The sequence below is a fragment of the Antechinus flavipes genome, chromosome 2, assembly GCF_016432865.1.
Source record: "Antechinus flavipes isolate AdamAnt ecotype Samford, QLD, Australia chromosome 2, AdamAnt_v2, whole genome shotgun sequence".
Taxonomy (NCBI): domain Eukaryota; kingdom Metazoa; phylum Chordata; class Mammalia; order Dasyuromorphia; family Dasyuridae; genus Antechinus; species Antechinus flavipes.
The window spans coordinates 367,466,127-367,487,845 of NC_067399.1; the positions used below are offsets into that span (position 1 = coordinate 367,466,127).

A 21,719-nucleotide genomic window follows, 5' to 3' on the forward strand; every position below is an offset into this window, starting at 1 on the left:
CGGATTCTAAACTGTGCCGGCCAGTCAGGATATTCGTTCCTTCCAAAATATTAGTTTCTGTACATCATTGAGTCCCCCTGCTTTGGTCTGTTGTCTGATAGGGAGGGAGGACGTACACACTTGAGTTGGAGACCACTGGAAAAATTCCTCCATGGGCGCCCGCCTCTGCTCAAGGTGCGCACCCGTCTCCCCAAAAGACACCATCCTGGACGAGCCCCCAAAACTGTTTGGGGCAATTGCACCTACCCAAACTGACTACTCAGGAGTCACTCCAAATGATGTACAGAAAGAATTTATTAGAATCTCGTGAAGAAGACTGTCCTGGCCTGTGGGCCAGAAAGGACAGCAGAGATACCCACAGGAGGAGAGTCATTCACTTGAAGATGCTTACAACTTTTATACATTTCAGACAAAGAACCCCCAAAATCCCACCCTTTACAGGCTGTGATTGGTTACATAAACCTTTATCTCCCTATTTGGTCAGTGGAATGCAGTGAAAAAGGTGATATACAGCTTTGGCCACTTAATTCCTTCTTTGGACAATGGAATGCAGTCCAGGTCTCATCTAAAATCACGTGACTGGGGCATATAGGCCTGATCTTCTTTAGTTAACAGCGTCTGATCAATATGTGCTTAATCTGTAAGTTCTTCACCTTTCCACACAGTAGCTTTTCAAGCTGCTTTATGTACTGATGACCTCTAATCAAACCTATTTATAAATTATTACTGGATCTTCTTTAAATGGTTCTATTAATGCATGCTGTGATTTTATATTTACCATTTCTTTTTGGACAGAAATAAACTACCTGTCACATAACTGATTAATATTGTACAATGATTACCCTTTTTCCCCCCCTACTGTCCTTTTTTCAGGAGATCCTAGACAAAAGACACAAAATTTGCCCTTGGTAATGTATGATGAGGAGTTTAAAGAGCCAAATGATTTGAGAATGGGGAGTCTGACTATTAAATGAGACTTCCCCAGGACTGGACCTGGCCCAAACAATAACTAAATGCAGAACAGAAAAGGGTGAATACCTTTACTTCTCTCAATTTTTTATGTCAAAATATATATAACATTCCATGTACATGGAATTAACTTTTTTTTCCTTCTTGGGTATGCTTCTGGATGCACACTACCATGAACTATTAAAATAAGGATAATTTATATCTTTGTACCCATTCTGCACTCTTGAGCTAAGTCACCAGAGCTCCAGAAATACTTGCTGGGAAGCACCCCAGCAAGCATAGCCCAGTAAAACTCTGAGAAAGCTCTGTTACTCTCTTCTATCTTCCTGAAGACTATAAGTTGTGTCTTTCATACCTATTTCCAATAATCTGTTTTCTTTCTGTGTGTATTTCCTTTCTATCATGAATCTTAGCTATATTTTTCTCTTTTCTCTGCCTCATTGATATGTGTGATTTAATACTATGGGTCTAGTTTTGGAACAGAGATTTAGCCAATAAATATGACCAGCAGAACCATTAGTTATTAAATTAGAGAAGAAGAGAAATTAAATAGTCACAGTGACATTTAGAACAGAAAGGGTTATGGGCCATGCTCAGCAAGAAGTACCTTTTTCCCATGTTATAAAAGAGAAATAAAAAAAAAAATTGTCCTTGGTACAATTTCACATCATGCTTAAAATCATTGATGGAGTACTTTAATTACGGGAACATCATGTGGAAGATGTGTATTGTAGTGCCAAAAGAAGAAACAAATATTTGCAAGACTATGAGCTGGGTTTCAGGTGAGAGTACAAGGAAGGCAGCTTAGGGATGCTACTCATAAAACTTTGCACAATTAGTGCCCCAACTCAGCATCTGGTACCTGGGTCACAACTTCCTTCTCATCAGGGCAGTACACAGAGGCAGCCTAAGGCTTTATAAAGAAGAGATGGGTTCTCTCAGACACATCTTTGCTTTCCTACCTTTGATATATCACACTGAGCTATACTATGTATAGGTTAATACAAGTGACCTCCACCATATCAGATAGGCATGGAAATGTGACATATGTAAGATCCCTGATGGAGAGGGAAGATAGCACAGAGGATAGCATACTAGGTTTGGATTTGGGAAGACTTATCTTCATCTTATCTTCATGAGTGCAAATCCAGCCTCAGATAGATGTATTACTAAATGTATGACCCTAGACAAGTCACTTAACCCCCAATTGCCAAATTTACAAAATTATCTGGAGAAAAGGCAAACCACTCCAACTTTTTTGACAAGAAAACTCCAAATGGGGTCATAAAGAATTGGGCCTAACTGAAATGAATCAGCAAGATTTTTGAAAAGGTCAAAAGACTTGGGTGGGGTTTATGTGTGGCAAAAATACTCGTTTATAGCATTGGCAGCTTGCTGCCAGTGAACCCCATGAACCCTTAGTAGTTCAAGGGTTTTAAGTATTTTTTGACTATCACATATGGCATCTCATGAAAGAAATGACCCTTAATCCTATATAGCTTTTCCAGTTTTACAATAAAGGAGGCAAAATCAGCTAGCCAATAAATTATTAAAATCCCTACTATGTATCAGGCATTGTGTTAAGCACTTGAATATAAAAAGGTAAAAGACAGCCTGCTTTTCAAGGAGTTTACAAAGTGGTATATAGAGGGGGAAGAGAGTTCTAATAGTTTTTCTACCATCTATAGAAAGAGATAAGGACAGCCTAGGTATTGAAGTGGATAGAATACTGGGCTTGGAGTCAGGAAGACATCTTCCTGAATTCAAATCTGGCTTCAGACCCTTAATGGTTGTGTAACCTTGGACAAGGGTCACCATTTTTGCCTTAATTTCTTTATCTGTAAAATGAGCTGCAGAAGGAAATGGCAAACCATTGTAGTATCTTTGTCAAGAATACCTCAAATGGAATCATGAAATGGGGTCCAACTAGACATGACTGAAAATGAGCTAACAACAAAATAGATCAGCATGGAATCAAGAAGTTTGGACTTGGGGCCAGGAGAGAAATGGGTTTCAATCCTACCTCTGGATCTTAAAATATATATATATATATATATATATATATATATATATATATATTTATTAAAGCTTTTTCATACTAGGCATTGACCCACACTTAACACCATATACCAAGGTAAGGTCAAAATGGGTTCATGACCTAGGCAGAAAGAATGAGATTATTTACCTCTCAGACCAAAGAAAAACTAGAGATCATTATTGATCACAAAATAGAAAAATTTGATTACATCAAATTGAAAAGTTTTGTACAAACAAAACTAATGCAGACAAGATTAGAAGGTAAGCAATAAACTGGGAAACCATTTTTAGAGTCAAAGGTTCTGATAAAGGCCTCATTTCCAAAATATATAGAGAATTGACTCTAATTTATAAGAAATCAAGTCATTCTCCAATTGATAAATGGTCAAAGAATATGAACAGACAATTCTCAGATGAAGAAATTGAAACTATTTCTAGCCATATGAAAAGATGCTCCAAGTCATTATTAATCAAAGAACTGCAAATTAAGACAACTCTAAGATACCACTACACACCTGTCAGACTAGATAGAATGACAGGGAAAAATAATGTGCAATGTTGAAGGGGATGTGGGAAAACAGGGACACTGATACATTGTTGGTGGAATTGTGAACACATCCAGCCATTCTAGAGAGCAATTTGGAACTATGCTCAAAAAGCTATCAAACTGGGCATACCCTTTGATCCAGCAGTGTTACTACTGGGCTTATATCCCAAAGAGATTTTAAAGAAGGGAAAGCGTCCTGTAGGTGCAAGAATGTTTGTGGCAGCTCTTTTTGTAGTGGCCAGAAACTGAAAACTGAGTGGATGCCCATCAATTGGAGAATAGTTGAATAAATTGTGGTATATGAATGTTATGGAATATTATTGTTCTGTAAGAAAGGACCAAAAGGATAATTTCAGAAAGGCCTGGAGAGATTTATATGAACTGATGCTGAGTGAAATAAGCAGGACCAAAAGATCATTATTTACTTCAACAACAATACTATATGATGATCAATTCTGATGGACGTGGCTCTTCAACAATGAGATGAACCAAATCAGTTCCAATAGAGCAGTAATGAACTGAACCAGCTACATCCAGTGAAAGAACTCTGGGAGATGACTATGAACCACTATATAGAATTCCCAATTCCTTTATTTTTGTCTGCCTGCATTTTTGATTTCCTTCACAGGCTAATTGCATACTATTTCAAAGTCTGACTCTTTTTATACAGCAAAATAACTATTTGGACATTATACATATATTGTATTTAACTTATAATTTAACATATTTAACATGTATTGGTCAACCTGCCATCTGGGGGAAGGGATGAGGGGAAGAAGGGAAAAAGTTGGAATATAAGGATTTGCAACTTTCCATGCTGAAAAATTACCTATGCACATATTTGTAAATAAAAAGCTGTAATAACAATAAAACAAACAAATAAATAGGAGAAAAAAAGCTTTTTCATTTTCAAAAGATATGCATGGATAATTTTTCAATATTAACCCTTGCAAAACCTTGTGTTTCAATTTTTTCCCCTCTTCTCCCCACCCTCTCCCCTAGATAGCAAATAATCCAATATATGTTAAACATGGTATAAAAAAATCTTGCTGCACAAGAAAAATCAAACTGGAAACAAAAGTAAGAAAATAAAATGCAAGCAAACAAAAAGGAGTGAAATTCTATTATTCCCACAGTCCTCTCTCTGGGGTATAGATAGCTCTCTTCATCACAAGATCACTGGAACTAGTTTGAATCATGTCATTGTTGAAGAGAGCCACATCTATCAAAATTATAGTATAATCTTGTTGCTGTATATGATGATCTCCTGGTTCTGCTCATTTTACTTAGCATCAGTTCTTATCTCTCCAGGTCTCTCTGAAATCTTCCTGCTGTTTGTTTCTTATAGAACAATAATATTCCATAACATTCATATACTATAACTTATTCAGCCATCCTCCAACTGATGGGCATCCTCTCAATTTCCAGTTTCTTGACACTACAAAAAGGACTTGATTTATCTTATGACTTGATTACTTTATTCCTTTGAGCTTATCTGTTAAATGGGGCTATTAAGACTTGTAATTCTTAGCTCATAAGGTATTTTCCAAGATTCAAATAAGATTCCACTAGCAAATCCTAAAGTACCAGGCAAATAAATATATGTTGACATTCTAAATATGTGATGGTAAATATGTGATTGGTCCAATGACCAGAGAGTTGACATACTGTTGGAAGAATTAGAAATGAAATTCTTATTATGAAATCTGATGACAAAAGTTGAGTCTAACTAGGAGTGTTTACAGTTTCTCCAAATTGAAGAGCAAGTATTGATTTCATCATGCATGCAAAGACCACAACAAACATTTCACGGGATACTATCTATCACAATACTCATGATGGGGATTTGCAAAACAGTCATGAATATAATTTAAATCTACCTGGTGCTATATGTAAACTCTGGGCCTCAAGTTTCTTCACTTGTAAAATGAGATTGGATTAAATGATCACTAAGATTTTTCAGGTCTATGATTTCCCTTATATAAAGAGGTCCCAATTCCAGAAGTAAATTGCCAAATGTCAGAACTAATGAAGTATAAATATGATCTCTTTGGTCTCCTTTTATCTTTTATTAAAGTATGACTCTTTAGTAGGCAAAGGATGTAAGATGTTTTCTGACTTCAAGTCCATTATAATATTTCCCAGACCAATCCCCTTAATTCTTAATACTCCCTTGTCCCTATGACCCAGCTGTCTTAAAAACAGAATTCAAATAAGAATAGAGGCTTTTTTCCTTACTGCACACTTCATCTCTCATGAAAGAGAACAAAAGGACAATCAAGAAAGTTTATTCAGGGAACTTTATTTGATAAAATGTTACAAAAGTCAGTGTGGATTTGTTAGTTCTTGCCATTTTTAACAGGGTTGATTTTTCAATGGAGACACGGAGAAAGTTTTCATTTGGATGTTCCATAAAACAAAGTGTAAAATGGAATAAAACTGTTGTCCACGAGTGCTGTTTTGTCAAGGTCAGCAGTTAGTACATAGGAAAATGTCAAGTTATCCCAGGTTTAGTGCATAACACGCAGCACTGAGTTTTATGTCCAAACAGAAGATTGAGATGTCTCCAGAAAGACCCTTAAAACAAATATTTTAGGGAAAAACAGCTTACGTTATGATTAAGATACTTCAGGGAGATACCTTTAAGTTTTCTCAAATCTTTTAGTTAGAACATATTTTAAACCTATTATGTACAATATTTTAACATTTCAAACAAGCATCATAGCATTTAAGCAGACATCTCCACAGGGACATTATCCTGGCTTGGCCAATGTATGTCACCTGAAAATAAAGAAAATAACTTTGCAAAATAGGCTGACACTGAAATATTCACATTTTGGGACATCTAGTCACAGTTTGAACCTTTCCTAAGAATGTTCAGTTCTACTAGTCATCAACAAAAGATCACCAAATGAGTCAGGACATTGGAGAGCCATTGGAAGAGCTGGTTTTGTCCCTCAGCTATCTGTGATATTTAATCTCATGCTGCTACCATGAAATGAGGCCCAGAGGCAGGCTATCAAAGCCTGAATTTCCAATAGCTACCTAGGAGTAGGGATCTAACAACTTTGTTAAATATATGACATCCCTAAGCTTTTTTTTAAAATTGGCAGTGCATTCCTTTTCAAGATTTTGCCTGGGTATTTGTTGACTAGAAAACTAAAGCAAAATTTGTGTAAGTTCTTTTTTGCTAGTGTAAAATTGGGGGTGGCCAGAAAATAATACATTTAAAAATGAAGAGCAAGCTCTTCAAAGAAAAGTCCTGATTTTTACCCTTGACTAATTCATATGCAAACTGGTAGCCATAGGAAAATACAGCTAAGAATTTCTAGTTTATCATCTCAAAGATGTCTATGATTTCCAGTTTCCAGTACCAAATCAGTAGCAAAATGTAATATTTTCCTCAAAGATAAAAAGTATTTTTCTTTAGCAAACATCACTATTAAAAAATTTCATTTTTAGATTCCGGGCAGTAAAAAGTTTTTTCTTTCTTGGAATTGTTATGTATTGCATATTTCCACTGGAAGGAGTCTTCTTCAAAAACAAGTTGTACATAAACAGGCTGTTGTGTCGAGAAGCTGAGGATCCAGAGAGCTAAAAATGGAGGAAAGGAAGAATAGTAAATTTCAAAGCAAAGGAAAGGAAGTAAAGGAAGGATTCAAAATTATAAGTACTGATCAACATCTGTCAAATTAACATCATGCAGGGCATGTCTACTGAGTCCTGAAGTCAGCTTTTTTCTGATGGTGCTAAACTCCTATTTTCCTTTAGATATAGATTTCCTTCTTGAAAACTGGCAGGAAGTGGGGGGAGGGGGGAGGGGGAGAGAAGAAGAGAGAAATTAGATTGGATTAGATGACCTTTTTTTAAAAAGTAGCATTTTATAATCAGTGATAACATAATTAACCAAAAGTATTTTCTTAAAAACCTACAAATTAAAAGATTGAATCATTTTCTCTATATCCTATTTTTTTGTCACCTGGACGCCAGACTTAATATCACTTCTCACTGCTAGGCTAAGGCTGTGGAAGGCAGAAGTACACAGTAGAATATATATATATATATTTACCAGTCTATTATTTGAGCTGGAAAGAACTGTTCTAAGTCTCTACTTTTCTCTGAGGTTTTTCAAGGTGAGCCATTCTGCTGAGGAAATTTGTGAATGGTTCTGTCAGTCTTGCCTTTTCCCCATTTTTAATGCCTTGTTAAATTTCATTTAGCTTAGAAAGGCAAAGAGAAGGAAAAGAAGTTGAAGAGAAAGAATAATAAAGAATTCCAAAGATTAAAATCTGAGAGGAATGGAGACTAATAAGAATCTAAGCTGAAGGACTCTAGCTGAATAAGAAGGAAAAAGAAAATGATTTAAACTGGAGGAGGACTTGATCTATAAGAAAAGGAGAGCAAAGACTCAAGGAGAAGGAAGAGAGGAGATGGAAAGGGAAGTTGGTAAGTTAAAGTAGATGAGTGGGTCTGTCATAATGTTAAGAAGAGGAGAGTTAACAATTCTGGAGACCTCCCCAGGCAGCTGCAATAAAAGATGTCAGCCAGAAAGCCAGAAAGTATTGATAATATGACTTCTTGAAAATATAGAAAACAAATAGTGATTTGTATGGAGTCTATGGTTAGTATTCATCGTACTGCCATGCCAAGTAACTTATCTGCTTTTGAATCAGATGCCATGCATTTCAGATATGGGCAACAGTTTATCTCAAGGCCAAGATAAAGGAAAGAGAATGCTGGATTTAAGCAACAGCCATAGGACAGTTTGGTTGAATAGGATGTGTGACCAGACGAGATATGAGATAAGACCAGAGTTAAGAGTTTGGAACACTTTAAATGCTAGGCAGAGGAGTTTGTATTGCATCCTGCAGGCAGATGCTTTCCAACAATTACTTTTGTCAGCTATATAGAAGATGGATTGCATAGGGGAGGAGCAGAAAACACAGTAAAAGCTAACTATAATAGTCCCTCAAACCCTCAAACTAGGGTACTGACCATGTAGGTGAAAAAGATTGTAAAAAAATTTTTTTTTAAATTCTGAGAAAGAATTCAATTTGCAAGAATTAACAAGGCAAATGATTAGATGGAAGAATGGTGAAGAGGAAAGAGTGAAAAAGGATGACTGAGACTGTGAACCTGAATGACTGGAAGAATGCTGTCCTTGAGAGAAAGAGGGAAGCTTGCAGGAAGGGTGTGAGTGTTCTTTAGACCTAGTGAATCTGAGATGACAAAACTTCCAGTTACAAATTGTCTAGCATGGAATTGACAGTTTAAGATACATAAAGATAGGATGTTTAGATTTTGAGAGTCATTCTGTTTAAGATGACAAATGAAACCATGAGAGTATAAAGTCATCAAGAAGAAAGAGGACCTCGAATATAATGTTAACACCTCTGCTTAGAGCATAAAATGATGATCCAACAAGAAGACAATGTCACTAGAGCAAAGGGAGCCAAGCAAAGCCAAGCAAAGGGAGGAGAAAGTGTCAGTGAGAAAAACTGAAGGGAGGCCAAGTAAGATAAGGAATTAGAAAAGACTATTGTTTCTAAAAGTTAATAGATTATTGTTGATAATATCGGAAAGAGCAAATTTACTCAAGTGATTGGGTCAGAAGCCTGGTTTCCAAAGTGTTGAGCGATTGGAAGGTGAGCAAGTGAAGGTTACCAAGTTTTTTGTTTTGTTTTGTTTTCTTAAAGAAATTTACCTGTAAAAGAGAGAAGAGAAAGAGATTGAGAGATCGAAGATAATGGTAGGGTTTAATTAAAGATTTTTTTTTTTTAAAGGTTGGGGAAGACCTAGACAGGTTTATAGGGGGTAGAGCATAAAACCTAACATCAAGACTGACTGAGGATAAGAGGAAAAGGGAAAGATCAAAAAGTGCAAGTTCCTGGAGAAATAGGATCAAGGGCATAAATAAAGGGATTGGCTTTGGTAAGAAGAATCACTTTAAATATTGAAGCTCAGGAGGAGAGTAAGAATTGTTCACAGAAGATTGCCTTGATTTTTCTCAAAGTAGGAGTCAAGTCTTTTGCTCAAACTTTCTTAAAGAATATAGTCTGTGTGTGTGTGTGTGTGTGTGTGTGTGTGTGTGTGTGTGTATACTTGTGGGATGGTGGGTGGAGTAAGAGAGTAGGTGCAAGGGTTGAAGAAAAGAGAAAGTTTGGAATAGCACTTGATTCAGGTAGTATGAGATTTGAGACAGTACAGATCATAGAGATAGATTTCCTACCCAATGCCAAGATTCTCACAATTGGTCATCCATTTTATGCACGAATACTTTTGGTGACAGGAAACTATTTCACAAATTAGCCAACTCTACTGTCAGACAGCTAGCTGTTAGAACATTTGTCTTTATATTGAGGCAAAAATCTTTCCTCCTTCCCTACTCCTCCACTACTCCTACTTCTACCCTTTAGTGCCAGAAAGAAGGGATTTATAGGCTTCCCTTATAGTATATTTTCTAAGCACAATCTGTTTTAGCTGTCGCTGATATCAGGGGTTTAGGGAAGGGATAGGCATTAGTGAAAAATAACAGTTATATGAAGGAGGAGGTTGAACTAAATCTGGCAGAGCATAATGAAGCAAAACTTAGGCAATTCAGGTGGACTTTAAGGCCATGCTACCATGAGAGAAAAAGTAATGTATAAAAGATTGGAGCTATGAGCTTAGCAGGTGGAGAAAGGACACAGGGGGACTTTGGTGATCACTGGCAATCCAGCTAGCATAAAAGGAATGTATAATATCACCTACATCTGTCAGTAATCCATAAAGGCTCATTCATGGTCAATAAGGTGCAGCCAATTTAAAGCTAAAGGTAAAGCAGATTCCTTTTATTACATTTTTGTAGCCAAGCAATGCAGACTATTACCATGAATAGAATCGCAAAAACTTACGGTGTGTAGTGGGTGTAAATGCTCAGGGTTCACTCTTCCATGAAACACAGACAAAAGGGCAAAATGGAGCAAATAAAGCATCAGTATCACAGGAATTAGATTTGGAAAGTATCATCAGAGAATGCATCACCCTCAATTTGTAAATCAAGAAAAGAAGTCCTTGAGAAGGCAATTAGCTTGTTCCAGTTACAAAGTGAGGTTTGACTCTAGGGCACCTGATTCCATACTCAGGTTCCTTTGAGTGGTAAGAAATTTGGCTTGTTGAAAAGAGGTTTGGAATCTGAATATATGAGTTAAACTATCAGCTCCAAAATTTATCAGTCATGTGATTTTGGGCAAGCCACTTTGTTTCTGGGCCTCTTGTTTCCTCATCTTCCAATACCTACTTCCAGGGTTGCTATGAGGAAAGTGCTTGTAAACCTTAAGAGTATGAGTTATTAATATTATTATTACTGTAATCTATTCAAATATTGCCAGTTTCAGAGAATTCACTAGAAAGGAATGTCTAATGGACCAGACTTTGGCATGATAAATATAAACTCAGAGGATTTGTCTAAGGTTCTACCAAGGGTCTGTTTTATATTTTCTTTTGTTTTTAAGACTAAAATGGACCATCTCTCAGAACTTCACAATGATTAAAAAAATATTGTTAAGTACCCAAACACTAAATAAATGAATATCATATAAATGTAGATAAATATATAATTCCTTAGGATGGTGTCTTTGATTCTAGGGATGACTAAGTTAGGCTGAATAATTCTGATCTTTTCAAGGTAATGAGAACCTGTACTTTTTTCCCCTGCTTTTCCTGAGGGTGAGGGAAAAGTAGAGAAGTGGAAGTTATTGAAGGATGTTGTTTAAGTAACCTAGTTGTATTGATACAAGTCCCTCCAAATCAGAGACTTCTTTGATTGTTCTTAAGAGTAAAATTGAGATCGGAAGTTCGGAAATTAAGACCAACAAACTCTACCTATATAGAGTACAGGATGCAAATTTGTTCTTATTTAGGGAAGTAGACATTAAGGTATCCATCATGAAGATAGGCCTTAGGAACCCTTTAATTGAGGTTAATTAATTAGGTTAATTTTTAAAAATGTGTCATTCAATCTGGGAGCAAACATTGCTTTTTTTAATTGTATATCTTTAATATTCAGTTGATTGAACAATGGAACAGGATATTTCCTAGGCAGTAATCTGTTTTGAATTGTAGGACATTCATTTTTCTAAATGCAAAAGGCTAGGCTAGAGCAGATAACCTCCTTTCTAGGTTTCTTAATTCTGTGAAGGCATTCTGATTAGGAAAATGAGCATTTAGCTTAAATACACTTAATTACCTCAGTTTGATGTTATTTAAATATTTATCTTCCTCCTTAATAATGCATGGTTAAAGCCTAGTATAAATAGAAGATAAAAGGCAAAGAGGCAAGTTTGAGTGCCAGGAAAAACTACCTGAATATAGTGGTAGGGGTGGAAGAGGCTCTGGGGAAGATCTATGAAATCAAATATTCTTGGAGAATCCTTGGTGTGTCAGGAAGATAAAAAGTTGGAATTCAATATTCAGGGAAGGTTTAGTAAGTAGAGGTTTAATAAATAGTGAAAGTTTTGAGACATGTAAGTCCCCTATACTGGTTCCAAAAAAAGCTGGCAATCTAGGAAGCTAATTGAGTATCAATGAGGTTTAAAATAGAGGTTTAAATTCTTATACACATCACATGTTATCACGGGGTTCAAGAAATAAGAAGTTTGTTCCTTGTGCTCCCCACTCCCACCCCAGAATAATGGCTAAGAAGTTATCAGAAGACAGATATCAGCCCAAGGAAAAAACTTATTGCCCTTAACCACCATGTGTCTCTATTTAGAAAGAGCCAAAGATAATATGGGGCTCTTTTTGCCTCCTCACTGTAGTGAGTCTTTTTCACTGGCTTTAAGCTCTGAAAGCTGTTACAAAATCTTTAATTTTGTCCATTTGCCAAGTTAATGGTTTGTTTAAACAAGCTCAGTGGGTTACAGCTGCTAATCATAAGTAGGATTATTGACAGTATCTTCTCACATCGATTCTTTCTTCAAATTTAGTTTTTCACTTTCTCCATTTTGTAACCAATTGATGTACTGACTGTAAAGACAGTGAATTCCCAGAATAGTTTCCATGTGAGATAATTGTGTAAAAGACACTATTGAGAACACCAGTGGCTAGAAAACGTGGTGGATCACCTGGAAGAATTGATGGGCAGCTTGAATGGCATACTTATATCTCCAGAGCAGAATCATAATTAGTAACTACAAGTATTCTAAGTAGATTCAGCCTAAATTAGGGGTGATAGAAAAGGTACAATGGACAGGCTGCTCTGGTTGAGTGCAGTGAAGTGGAAAGGGGAGAAAGGCCATGGTAAAATCCTACATTCATACTGGTCAATTCTTGAGAAAGGGCAGATACAGAGAAACAAAGGGGGAGAGGGGGAGGAGGGATGGAGAGAGGAAGAGAGACAGACTAAGGAGGGGAGGGAGAGACAGACAGAGAGAGAAAGAAAGTACAAGAGAAAAAATGAACCAGGAAGGGGCACATGAGGGCAAGGAGAGGGGTAGAACCTCACAGAGCAATTCTTCCTGGGAAGGAAGAAGAGAGAACTGTCTTGGTGATGACAGAGGATGTACAGAAAACAGTACACCCTAGTTGGATGTAGCTGCTGGACAATTCCTAGGAGGAAGCAGCAACCACAAATTAATGGGAAAAGCAAGATTGTTTTTAGGATAAGTCATTTCTGGTTCAGGGGTTCTGATTCACCTTTTTGGTGTACTTGCAACAGGTACCCCTAGGGAGGAGGGTAGCAGGTTGGAAGCATGGCAGTAGGAGAGGTTCATCATGAAAGAAGGCAGGCTCTAGGAAAAAGATGGGGCTACACAGCCTACAGTGAACATCAAGGCACTGGAAACAGTAAGTAGGAAAGAGCCTCTATTCCATTTTGAGGCCGTGGGGTCAAAGCCTTGATTATTCCATCCCATCCTAGTTATATGAGTTCTGTCCTTGGAAATCTAACAATAATAAAAGGACAGTATGCCACATAAAGAGATAATGAAGAACATGAGATAACATGGACAAGAATTGCACAGGATGAAAGCACATGGAAGGAAGAGTGTGATCTGTGTCAAAGAAATATTCATAGTGAGGAAATCACTGTTCTAGGAAACTCTCCTAAAAAATCAAAACTATCCAACAGTGGAATGGTCTGCAGATGATGAATTTCAAGGTCCTGAAAGTTTATACAGAGGCTGGATGACTGCTAATTGAAGATATTGTAGCAGGAATTTTTGCTTCAAGTTGGAATAAATGACCATTAAGGTCCCTTTCAACTCTGAGATTTAATATTTCTATTGACTCTTACCTTGGTTTGAATTAGTGCCTTGCAATTATTAAGACTAAAGCCATTTACTTCTGTTAACTCTTCGGTCTCTTTCAGATTAGAATCTTCCAGAACATGATTACTACCTCCGGAAAGATCCTGAGAAAATAAAATCATCAAATAGCTAATCAGTAACTTGAACTGTATGTCTGCTTTATTAATTAAATTAGAATTTATTAAATGCTAAATTAAAATTTATTAAATATTAAAATTAAATGGTAGATATTCATGGAACACTTTAAGGTTCACAAAGTGCTTTATACTCATCTCACTTGAACATCACAATTCTTAACAATCCCTTTTTAGAGAAAAGGAAACAGATTCAGAAAGCTTAAATGACTTTCACAGGGTCACACAATAAGTATTCAAAGTGAGATTTGAACCAGGTCTTTCTTGGTTGACCACTTATTATTTCCAAGTTAACTATTCTATCTACAATTCTTATCACTCAATCAACAAGCACTTATTAAGTAAATTCTATATGCCAGGCACTGGACTAAGTTCTGGAGCATTGAGAAATGAACCAATTTCCCTTCTGTTCTAAAGGTTAATTCTTGTTGAGGATCATAAATATTCAAGCAATCATTTAATGCACATTTACTGTGTGATATACCTTCTTTATAGCATTGAAAAACCCATGAAAAAGATATTAAAGCAAAAATAAATTAGTGGTGATAATAATTCTGTATGTGAAAATCTGTACATTTTATAACTTTCTGAGAACTACAGTTAGGTACTAAACGTGCCTAAGGACCCAAAATTGTATTTTAAGGACATTAAAATGGATGGTAGTATTTAAAAGTGGTCCTTAATTTATGCCATTTTAATCTGTAGTAAATTATAATAGCTTGCCATTTACATAATGCTTTAAGATACTGAAAAAACATACATTTATTTAGTTTTGTTATGGTGAGTATTTTAAAAACAAATTTGTTCCAATTCAATTGATATATTAGGGAATATTTTGAACATAATTCAAATTTCAAGCTTGCTTCTTCTCAATTTCTTCCTGGAGAGAGTGAGAATTTAGAAAATTGTACCCTTTGACAATAACCATCAAACTACAACTTTTCTGCCACTTGCAAATTTTAGGCTTTTGTCAAAGCAAAGTGCTGTAATTATTTTGCATTTCTTGGTGCAGAGGGAACTCTAGGTGGAGGAGGGCTGGTTCTCACTACCCCCACCTCTTCCAACCTTGGAATTTCAGCCTGAACAGTATGTGTCTGGTAGCAACTTGAGGCCACATTTGTGACCACTATTTACTGTAGTATTAGTTTATTTCTTAACTATTAATGTATACAACTTGGCTACCGGTTTTTATTTGATTATCTTTTTTTTAAAGGGTCACTGACAAGGTTTCTGAGAATTTGTGCATCTTTGCACAGTGAGCTATGTATATATATATATATATATATATATATATATTCTTTGCATATATTGAGCTATTTGCCATAGTTCAGTGCTTTTTGTTTTGGAACTCATATCTTATCATAGCAGAACTGAGTGTTCTTTGATCCTTATTAACAACCCTGTAAAACAGCTGCTTGTATTATCTTCCTTTTATAGATGAAGAAACTGAGGATCAGAGAAATTGTAACAACCAAGGTTATACAAAATAATTTTAAAAGTTAAGACTTTTCTATACTGGCATTTTCTAGTCTATTGAATAAAATATAATTCATCTTTTATCAATTAGAAATTCTTATATTCTCTTTCAGGTAACCTACAATGATACCAGAGAAAATATAAGTCTGTAAGAAAACATGAAAATCTATACTCACTAGACTGATAATACCTTTCATTTTATGGTACTTTAAACTTTTTAAAAAATGTTTTCAAACCTATTATTTCATTTTAGTATCAATAAGCCTCTATTGTAGGTAGGACAGGTGTTATCCTTAGTGACAGATGAGAAGATACAAATTCAATGATTTGGACATGGTGAAATGGAGAAAGCCAGGGCTTGACTAGAAGCAAAGTGTCCTGACTCCCAGATCATAGTTCCTTTCATTAGAATAGATATATTAAACTTGGAAGGAGATGGGGGGGTGGGCAAGGGGATGGGTTGTTATCTCCTAAGAGACTGCTTTTTATGAAAGTGTCCATTATAAGGCTTAATTAATGAGCTCCCCAAGACTATGAAAATTAATGTCTGATTAAATTCTATATAGAGAAGTTGCCCCCTAGAATATCAGAATGACTGCCTTAGACGCTTAGTAGGTGTGAATAGGCAAGTCATTTAATCCTTATTTGCTTCAGTTCCTCATTTGTAAAATGGGAACACACTGGACAAGAAAATGGCAAACACTCCAATATCTTTGCCAAGAAAAGCCTATGGACAAAGTCCATGGGGGTCATGTAAGAGTTGGACATGACAATGATTGAACAAATCCCCAGAACTTAGTACATATTGTAGGCCCTTAACAAATTTACTGAACTGAATAGATAATTTCTCAGGAATACTGAGAATATTATATATAGAAGGTTTGTAAAATAAATTATTTTAGAAATAGTTTTATTTCTTCCTAATTCAATGCTTGTACCTAAAATCTCTAAGTATATTTAAAACAGTACAGCTGAGTTTGAGCCAATTTGACCAGGTGGCTAATAGGTAGTAATGAGTCTAAAAATGGGCGATCTGATTCCTTACAGACCAATTAACTTTACACAGAGAAAGAAACTCTGTCCCTTGGCAACAGATTGCACCAATCCTTCTTCTAATCCTTCACCAAAAGTTTGACCAATGTGTGCCACAAGTAGCAACGATAACTAGAGCAAAGCATACTGACTATAACCCCACTCTCCTCACTCAGAGAAAGAATGCAAAGCTCTGATGGTGGGTCAGTGATGTCATGTTAGTTAAAAATGTATTAAATACTTTACTTTTTGAGCAGCATCTATTCCAAGAACAAGTAAGAAATTGTCTTGGCAATGAGATTTACTCCAGAGGCATTTTGAAGTAGATGTGCCATCTTCATCTTGGAGAATCCTCCAGAGTTTTCGGGACTCAGAACTGGAAAACAAATGTAATCACTCAAATGTAATCCAGAAAGCCTTCAGACTAAATCCCTGAAATAATACCCAACAAAGAAACAGATTTTCTTTGTTAGAAGAGACCTTTGAAATCCCAAAGTCCAAACCCTGTATTTTACAAAAGGCACAATTGAGGCCCAGAGTTTGTCCAAGGTGTCACAGATTGTTAAGGAGCAGTTGTAGCAGGATGTGAACTCTAAGGCTTATAACTCCAAATTCAGCATCTTTCCACTATACCAAGTTCTAAACTGGTCATTTGCATAACTCTATTCAAGCAGTGAGTGGTCTGCTAAAACTTCTAGGTGTCAGCTAGCATTAAAAAAATAAAAAAATACAAATCACCTGAGCTTGTACCTAATGTTTCATACTATTGTAATTTTCCATATTTATTCTACTTTATCTGACAAAAGAATCAACCTCTACTTTCCCTTCAATGTTAATCCTGAAAATTCTTTCATCATTATCTCCCCAAATCATCTACTATTTGCTGGAAGTGTCTTTTTAGAAATAGCTCACGATTTAATACACATGCCTATTTGCGTTCTGCCTATCTGTGTACAATGAATAAGGTAATGGTTATAAAATACCAGATAATGCCACTACCAAGGTACTTCAAAGTCATTGCAACTATTTGCATTCATCTCAACCTCCCCCTCCCCCATTCTAACTCCCTCCTACCCCCAGGACACACTGGGCCTGGGATTTAGCAGTAGTTGCTGTTATTCTGGTCAGGACTGGATCTGACCTTAAATGGTATCAAGATTTAAAGCGCCTTAAGACATCTAGTAAATAGTTAAGATTTTGATCTAGCTTTTCAACAAGATTATGGGAAATCTGTTCTAGCAAACCGAAGAAAAGGGAAAAAGCTAAATTAACCTGCTTTGACCTGAACTGGCCCTGAGACCACTTGATCCAACTTTATTGCTATTATATAATCAAATCCATCCTAGTGAAATCTAGAAAGTTTGTCTTACCAAATGCTAATATGTATAAGAGTAAAGTACAAACTTTGAGAGTTCACCAACGTGACTTAGCATTAATAAAGGCAGACAAGGTTGATAAAAGTCATTCTGGTACTCTAAAAAGCATTTTTTAGCTCTCTTTTGCCTACAGAAAAGATAGCTCTTTTATACTCTATAGTAAATATATTATTTATTTAGATTCATTATTTAGATACAAATAAGAATGAAATCAACAAGTATTTGTCAAATGCCTATTCTGTATAAGTGAGGTCATAACTAGACATATCTTGTGGTTTAACTAAGAGTTTGTGGCCTCCTTTTCCCTATTGCTAAAAGTCTTCTGGTCTTTGCATTGTTTCCCAGATCTAATAAGAGGAAGATTTTTATTCCCTATTAACCTACTAGATAATAGGGTTGTACATTGGAGACTACTGAACAGCAGGAGCTGTTATAGATTATAGATAATCTTTGCTTAATACATTTCTTAAAACTGAAATAAATTACAGATTTACATTTTCTACTCTATCCCTGGCACCAGCTGTACTTAAATGGAAGGAAAGAATCACCTGACTCTGAATTGAGTAAGGAATAGAAAAAGCTTCAAAATAATTTTCAAACTTTTTATAAATTTCATTTTTTCTACTTTTCTTGCCAAAAATACATTGTATAAGTTAAGTTAAATGTCTAATTTTAAGTTACCAAAAATGCTTCTTTACAGGTTTGCTGCTAGTATTTTCTTCGTTATATTTTTCTAGAAAATGGTGTAAGGTGCAAATATCCTCAGTCATTTGTTGTACTGGTACTTCTTGAAAGACAAGCTTAAAAATATTCTCATAGCTGAGATTGGCCTGAAAAAAAAATTCAAAAATCAAACCAGAATCTTTTTAAGGGAAAAAAGAAAAACATGCCGAGATATAAACACATTATTTCTGCTACTAATTATTCTCCTAAATTGTAAAATTTTGGTTTTGAATACATAAAATTACTATTAAGCATTTTAAGTATCAAACTCAGAGAACCCAGTTCACCTCACAGAACTCTATACCAAGGAGAGAACAGAATAGGTTTCCTTTCTCACTTTAAAAAAAAAAAAAATCTGTATCTTACACTGTCCCCTTCTTTCATTAGAAAGTGAAGAGATTGGGAGAGAGGAGAGAGAAAAAAGGAGAAATTGAAGTCAGTGGAGGGTATACAGAAAGCAAAGATCAGGTACAGTCAAGATTAAAAAGAGTAAAGAAAAGAAAAGGAGAAGGATTAAGGAGCAAAATTTAATTAAGGAACAAAAAGGCATGAGGTTTTCAAAGGTAAAGGTAAAGAAATACCAGTTAAAGAATGACTTCCATGAGCTCACGCAAAATGAAATATACTGTGTACAATGTAACAGCAATCTTGTAAGATGATAAGCTAGGGATGACTTTGCTGTTCTCAACAATACAATATTTAAGACAACTTTAAAGGAGTTAGGATGAAAAATAACCATCCATACACAGAGAAAGAACTGATTATGTCTAAATATGGATTGAAGTCTACTTTTTTAAATTTTATTTTTCTTGAGGGTTTTTTGGGGGCAGGAAATTAATTTTTTTCACAATGACTTTTATGGAAATGTTTTACATAAATTCACATGTGCCTTCTCAATGAGGTGGAATAGGGAGGGAAGGAAGAGAATCTGAAGTTTTAAGTTATAAAAACAAATGTCAAAAATTATTTTACACATAACTGGGGAAAATACTAAATAAAAACAAAAAAAATTAGCCAAAAAAAAAGAAAGAAAAAAAGAAAGTTAGGAAGAAAAGAAGAAAGAAAAGACCAGTTAAGTTGGACATCAAAAAAGTGGGTAGTTCACATGTGAAAATATTTTGGCTTTTTTTTTTTTTTTTTTTTTTTTTAAGTAATTCATCATTGTCTTTATCACTAAATTCAACTCTACTTTTGGCCAACAGAAGGACTATTAAAAATTTTTAATATCAGTGTTTTTTTCTACAGAGATTTTCAAAGTTGTTATCAATGAAAAGAGGGAACTTAAGACTATTTAGCCGGCAGAAGCCGGTAGCTTTAAAAATACAACACAAAAGCTCAAGAGCAGAAGATGATTTTGACCTCCCTCGGAGAATCAGAGTCTCCTCCGCAGCATCCCAAGCAAGAGTCACCCAATTTCTGCTCTAGTAGTTCCGATTTGCAGCACGCAGCCTTTCGAAATAATGAACAAAGTTGGAAACCAATACCTTACTAGGTGAAATAGCAGCAGTTTCCCTCATACTATCAAACTGCAGACCGCCACAAGAGCTTGCGGCACATCCAGTTAAGTCAGGGTCGCTTTCTCGCGTCCCGGGGGCTGACCATCGCTCCAGAATGTCCAGGGTGTTGAAAGTGTCCGACTTGTCCGAAGTCTCGCTGAAGCCCTCGAAGTCCCCCCAGGAGCTGTTGTGTTCCACGGGGCCCAAGCTGCAACCGTCAGACACTTCAGGTTGCCAAGCAGCCCCGGAGGCAGCATTTCTGGCTTGGCTTTCCAATCGCGGAGCCCCCTCTTCACAGTCCCTGCTCCCGGGGACATAATTCCCCTCGTTCCCTTTGGGGGACTCGCTGACTGAAGCTCTTTCCACCGCCTCCACGAGGTCACTGAGGAAGGCCCCACTGGCATTCTCCTGTCCTCGGGAATTTTTGGTCTCGGGGCGCTGATCCTGCATTTTCAGCAGGGAGATTTTTCAGGGGAGATTAAAACAAAAAACACCGGCTTGTGTCAAAGAAACCAGAGAGGTGCCCGTGCCAAGGGGCCATTCACTTCTTCCTTTGCCTCGAGGGAAGGAGACGCCGCTGGCGCGGCAAGGTTGCTGCCCACCTCGGGGAACTCGGCCTTTCCATTCAGGGACCTGTCCGGGGGTCCGCGTCCAAGCTGGGCACAAAGCTGGCAAAGGAAACGAACGCCGAGTGAGACAGGGCGTACACGGCAATAGCAGGGATGGGTGGGGGGGCTGCCGGGCAGTGGGGGCAACCCTGGGAAGGGGAAGGGGGAGGGGAAAACAAATGGGAGCGGGATGGAGGAGAGAGGAGCCCTTTCTTTTAGATTTAGATCTTAACCACTCCAGAGCCCAGAATTCGAATCTTTTTTTCGGGGATTGCCTGTGTGCCCTTGGGCAAGTCCTTTCCTCGTCCCAAGGCCTCAGTTTCCCCCACGGTAAAATAAGGGGGCTAACGTGATCTGGTGAGCCCGGCTGCCGGCGGGGAGGCGCTGGGGAGAGGAAGGAGAAAGGGACCCCGAACGACCCCCTAGGTGCTGAGGCTCTTGGGTCCCGCGCCCCCGTGTCAACGGTCCCCAACGACCGTTACTAACCGTCGCCGGTTGCGCCGTCGCTGCGGGTGCGCCAGCAGCCCTGGCCAAGGAGAGAGCCGGGCCGGGGAGGGCCGGGGTGGGCCGGGCCGGGCCGGGCCGGAATGGATGCTCGCTGGCCGGCCCCGCGCCCGCTGCCCCGGAGATGGAGCGCGGCCGCCCCGCGGACTCCCCGGCCCGGCCGGCTGGCGGTGACAGGCACTGTCCCGGCTCCGGGTGACGTCACACCGTCACTCCGCCCTCACCGACAGGGTGGCTTACGTCAGCGGGTCCACCGGAGGGCGAGGGTGGGGGTATTGGGAGGGAGGTGGAGAAAGGAGACTGCGCCTGCGAATATGTTACGTCTTTCACGTTCTCTTCTCTGTGCCGCTTCTCTTTTTTTTCCTTTTCTTGTTATAGTCTCTAGGGAGATTTCATTTTGAGCTGCGAAGCAGCATTTGGTTAGGACTTTATAAGGGCATATATTAAATTCATTTGATCTTCACAATAACCTTGTGAGGAAGGTACTATTTTCCTAAAGAAGGAATATGGTGAAAGGTTAAGTGATATGCC

At 37.4% G+C, this 21,719-nt stretch overlaps 1 protein-coding gene across 2 annotated transcripts; it reads right to left on the reverse strand.

The window, feature by feature from the left end:
- Window positions 1–5,825: 5,825 nt before the first annotated feature.
- Window positions 5,826–21,375, reverse strand: CLBA1 (clathrin binding box of aftiphilin containing 1). Of its 2 annotated transcripts, XM_051978257.1 has the most exons (7): window positions 21,171–21,375; window positions 20,065–20,744; window positions 18,539–18,687; window positions 16,728–16,857; window positions 13,827–13,943; window positions 10,447–10,480; window positions 7,055–7,147 (listed from the first exon to the last, which is right to left on the reverse strand). In XM_051978257.1, the coding sequence occupies exons 2-6, from the start codon at window positions 20,524–20,526 to the stop codon at window positions 10,469–10,471; spliced, it is 870 nt and encodes a 289-aa protein (XP_051834217.1). In that variant the 5' UTR covers window positions 20,527–20,744; window positions 21,171–21,375; the 3' UTR covers window positions 7,055–7,147; window positions 10,447–10,468. The 2 variants fall into 2 exon arrangements, with proteins under 2 accessions (XP_051834216.1, XP_051834217.1); XM_051978256.1 differs by lacking the exon at window positions 10,447–10,480 and having other exon boundaries at window positions 5,826–7,147; window positions 21,171–21,352.
- Window positions 21,376–21,719: the final 344 nt, after the last annotated feature.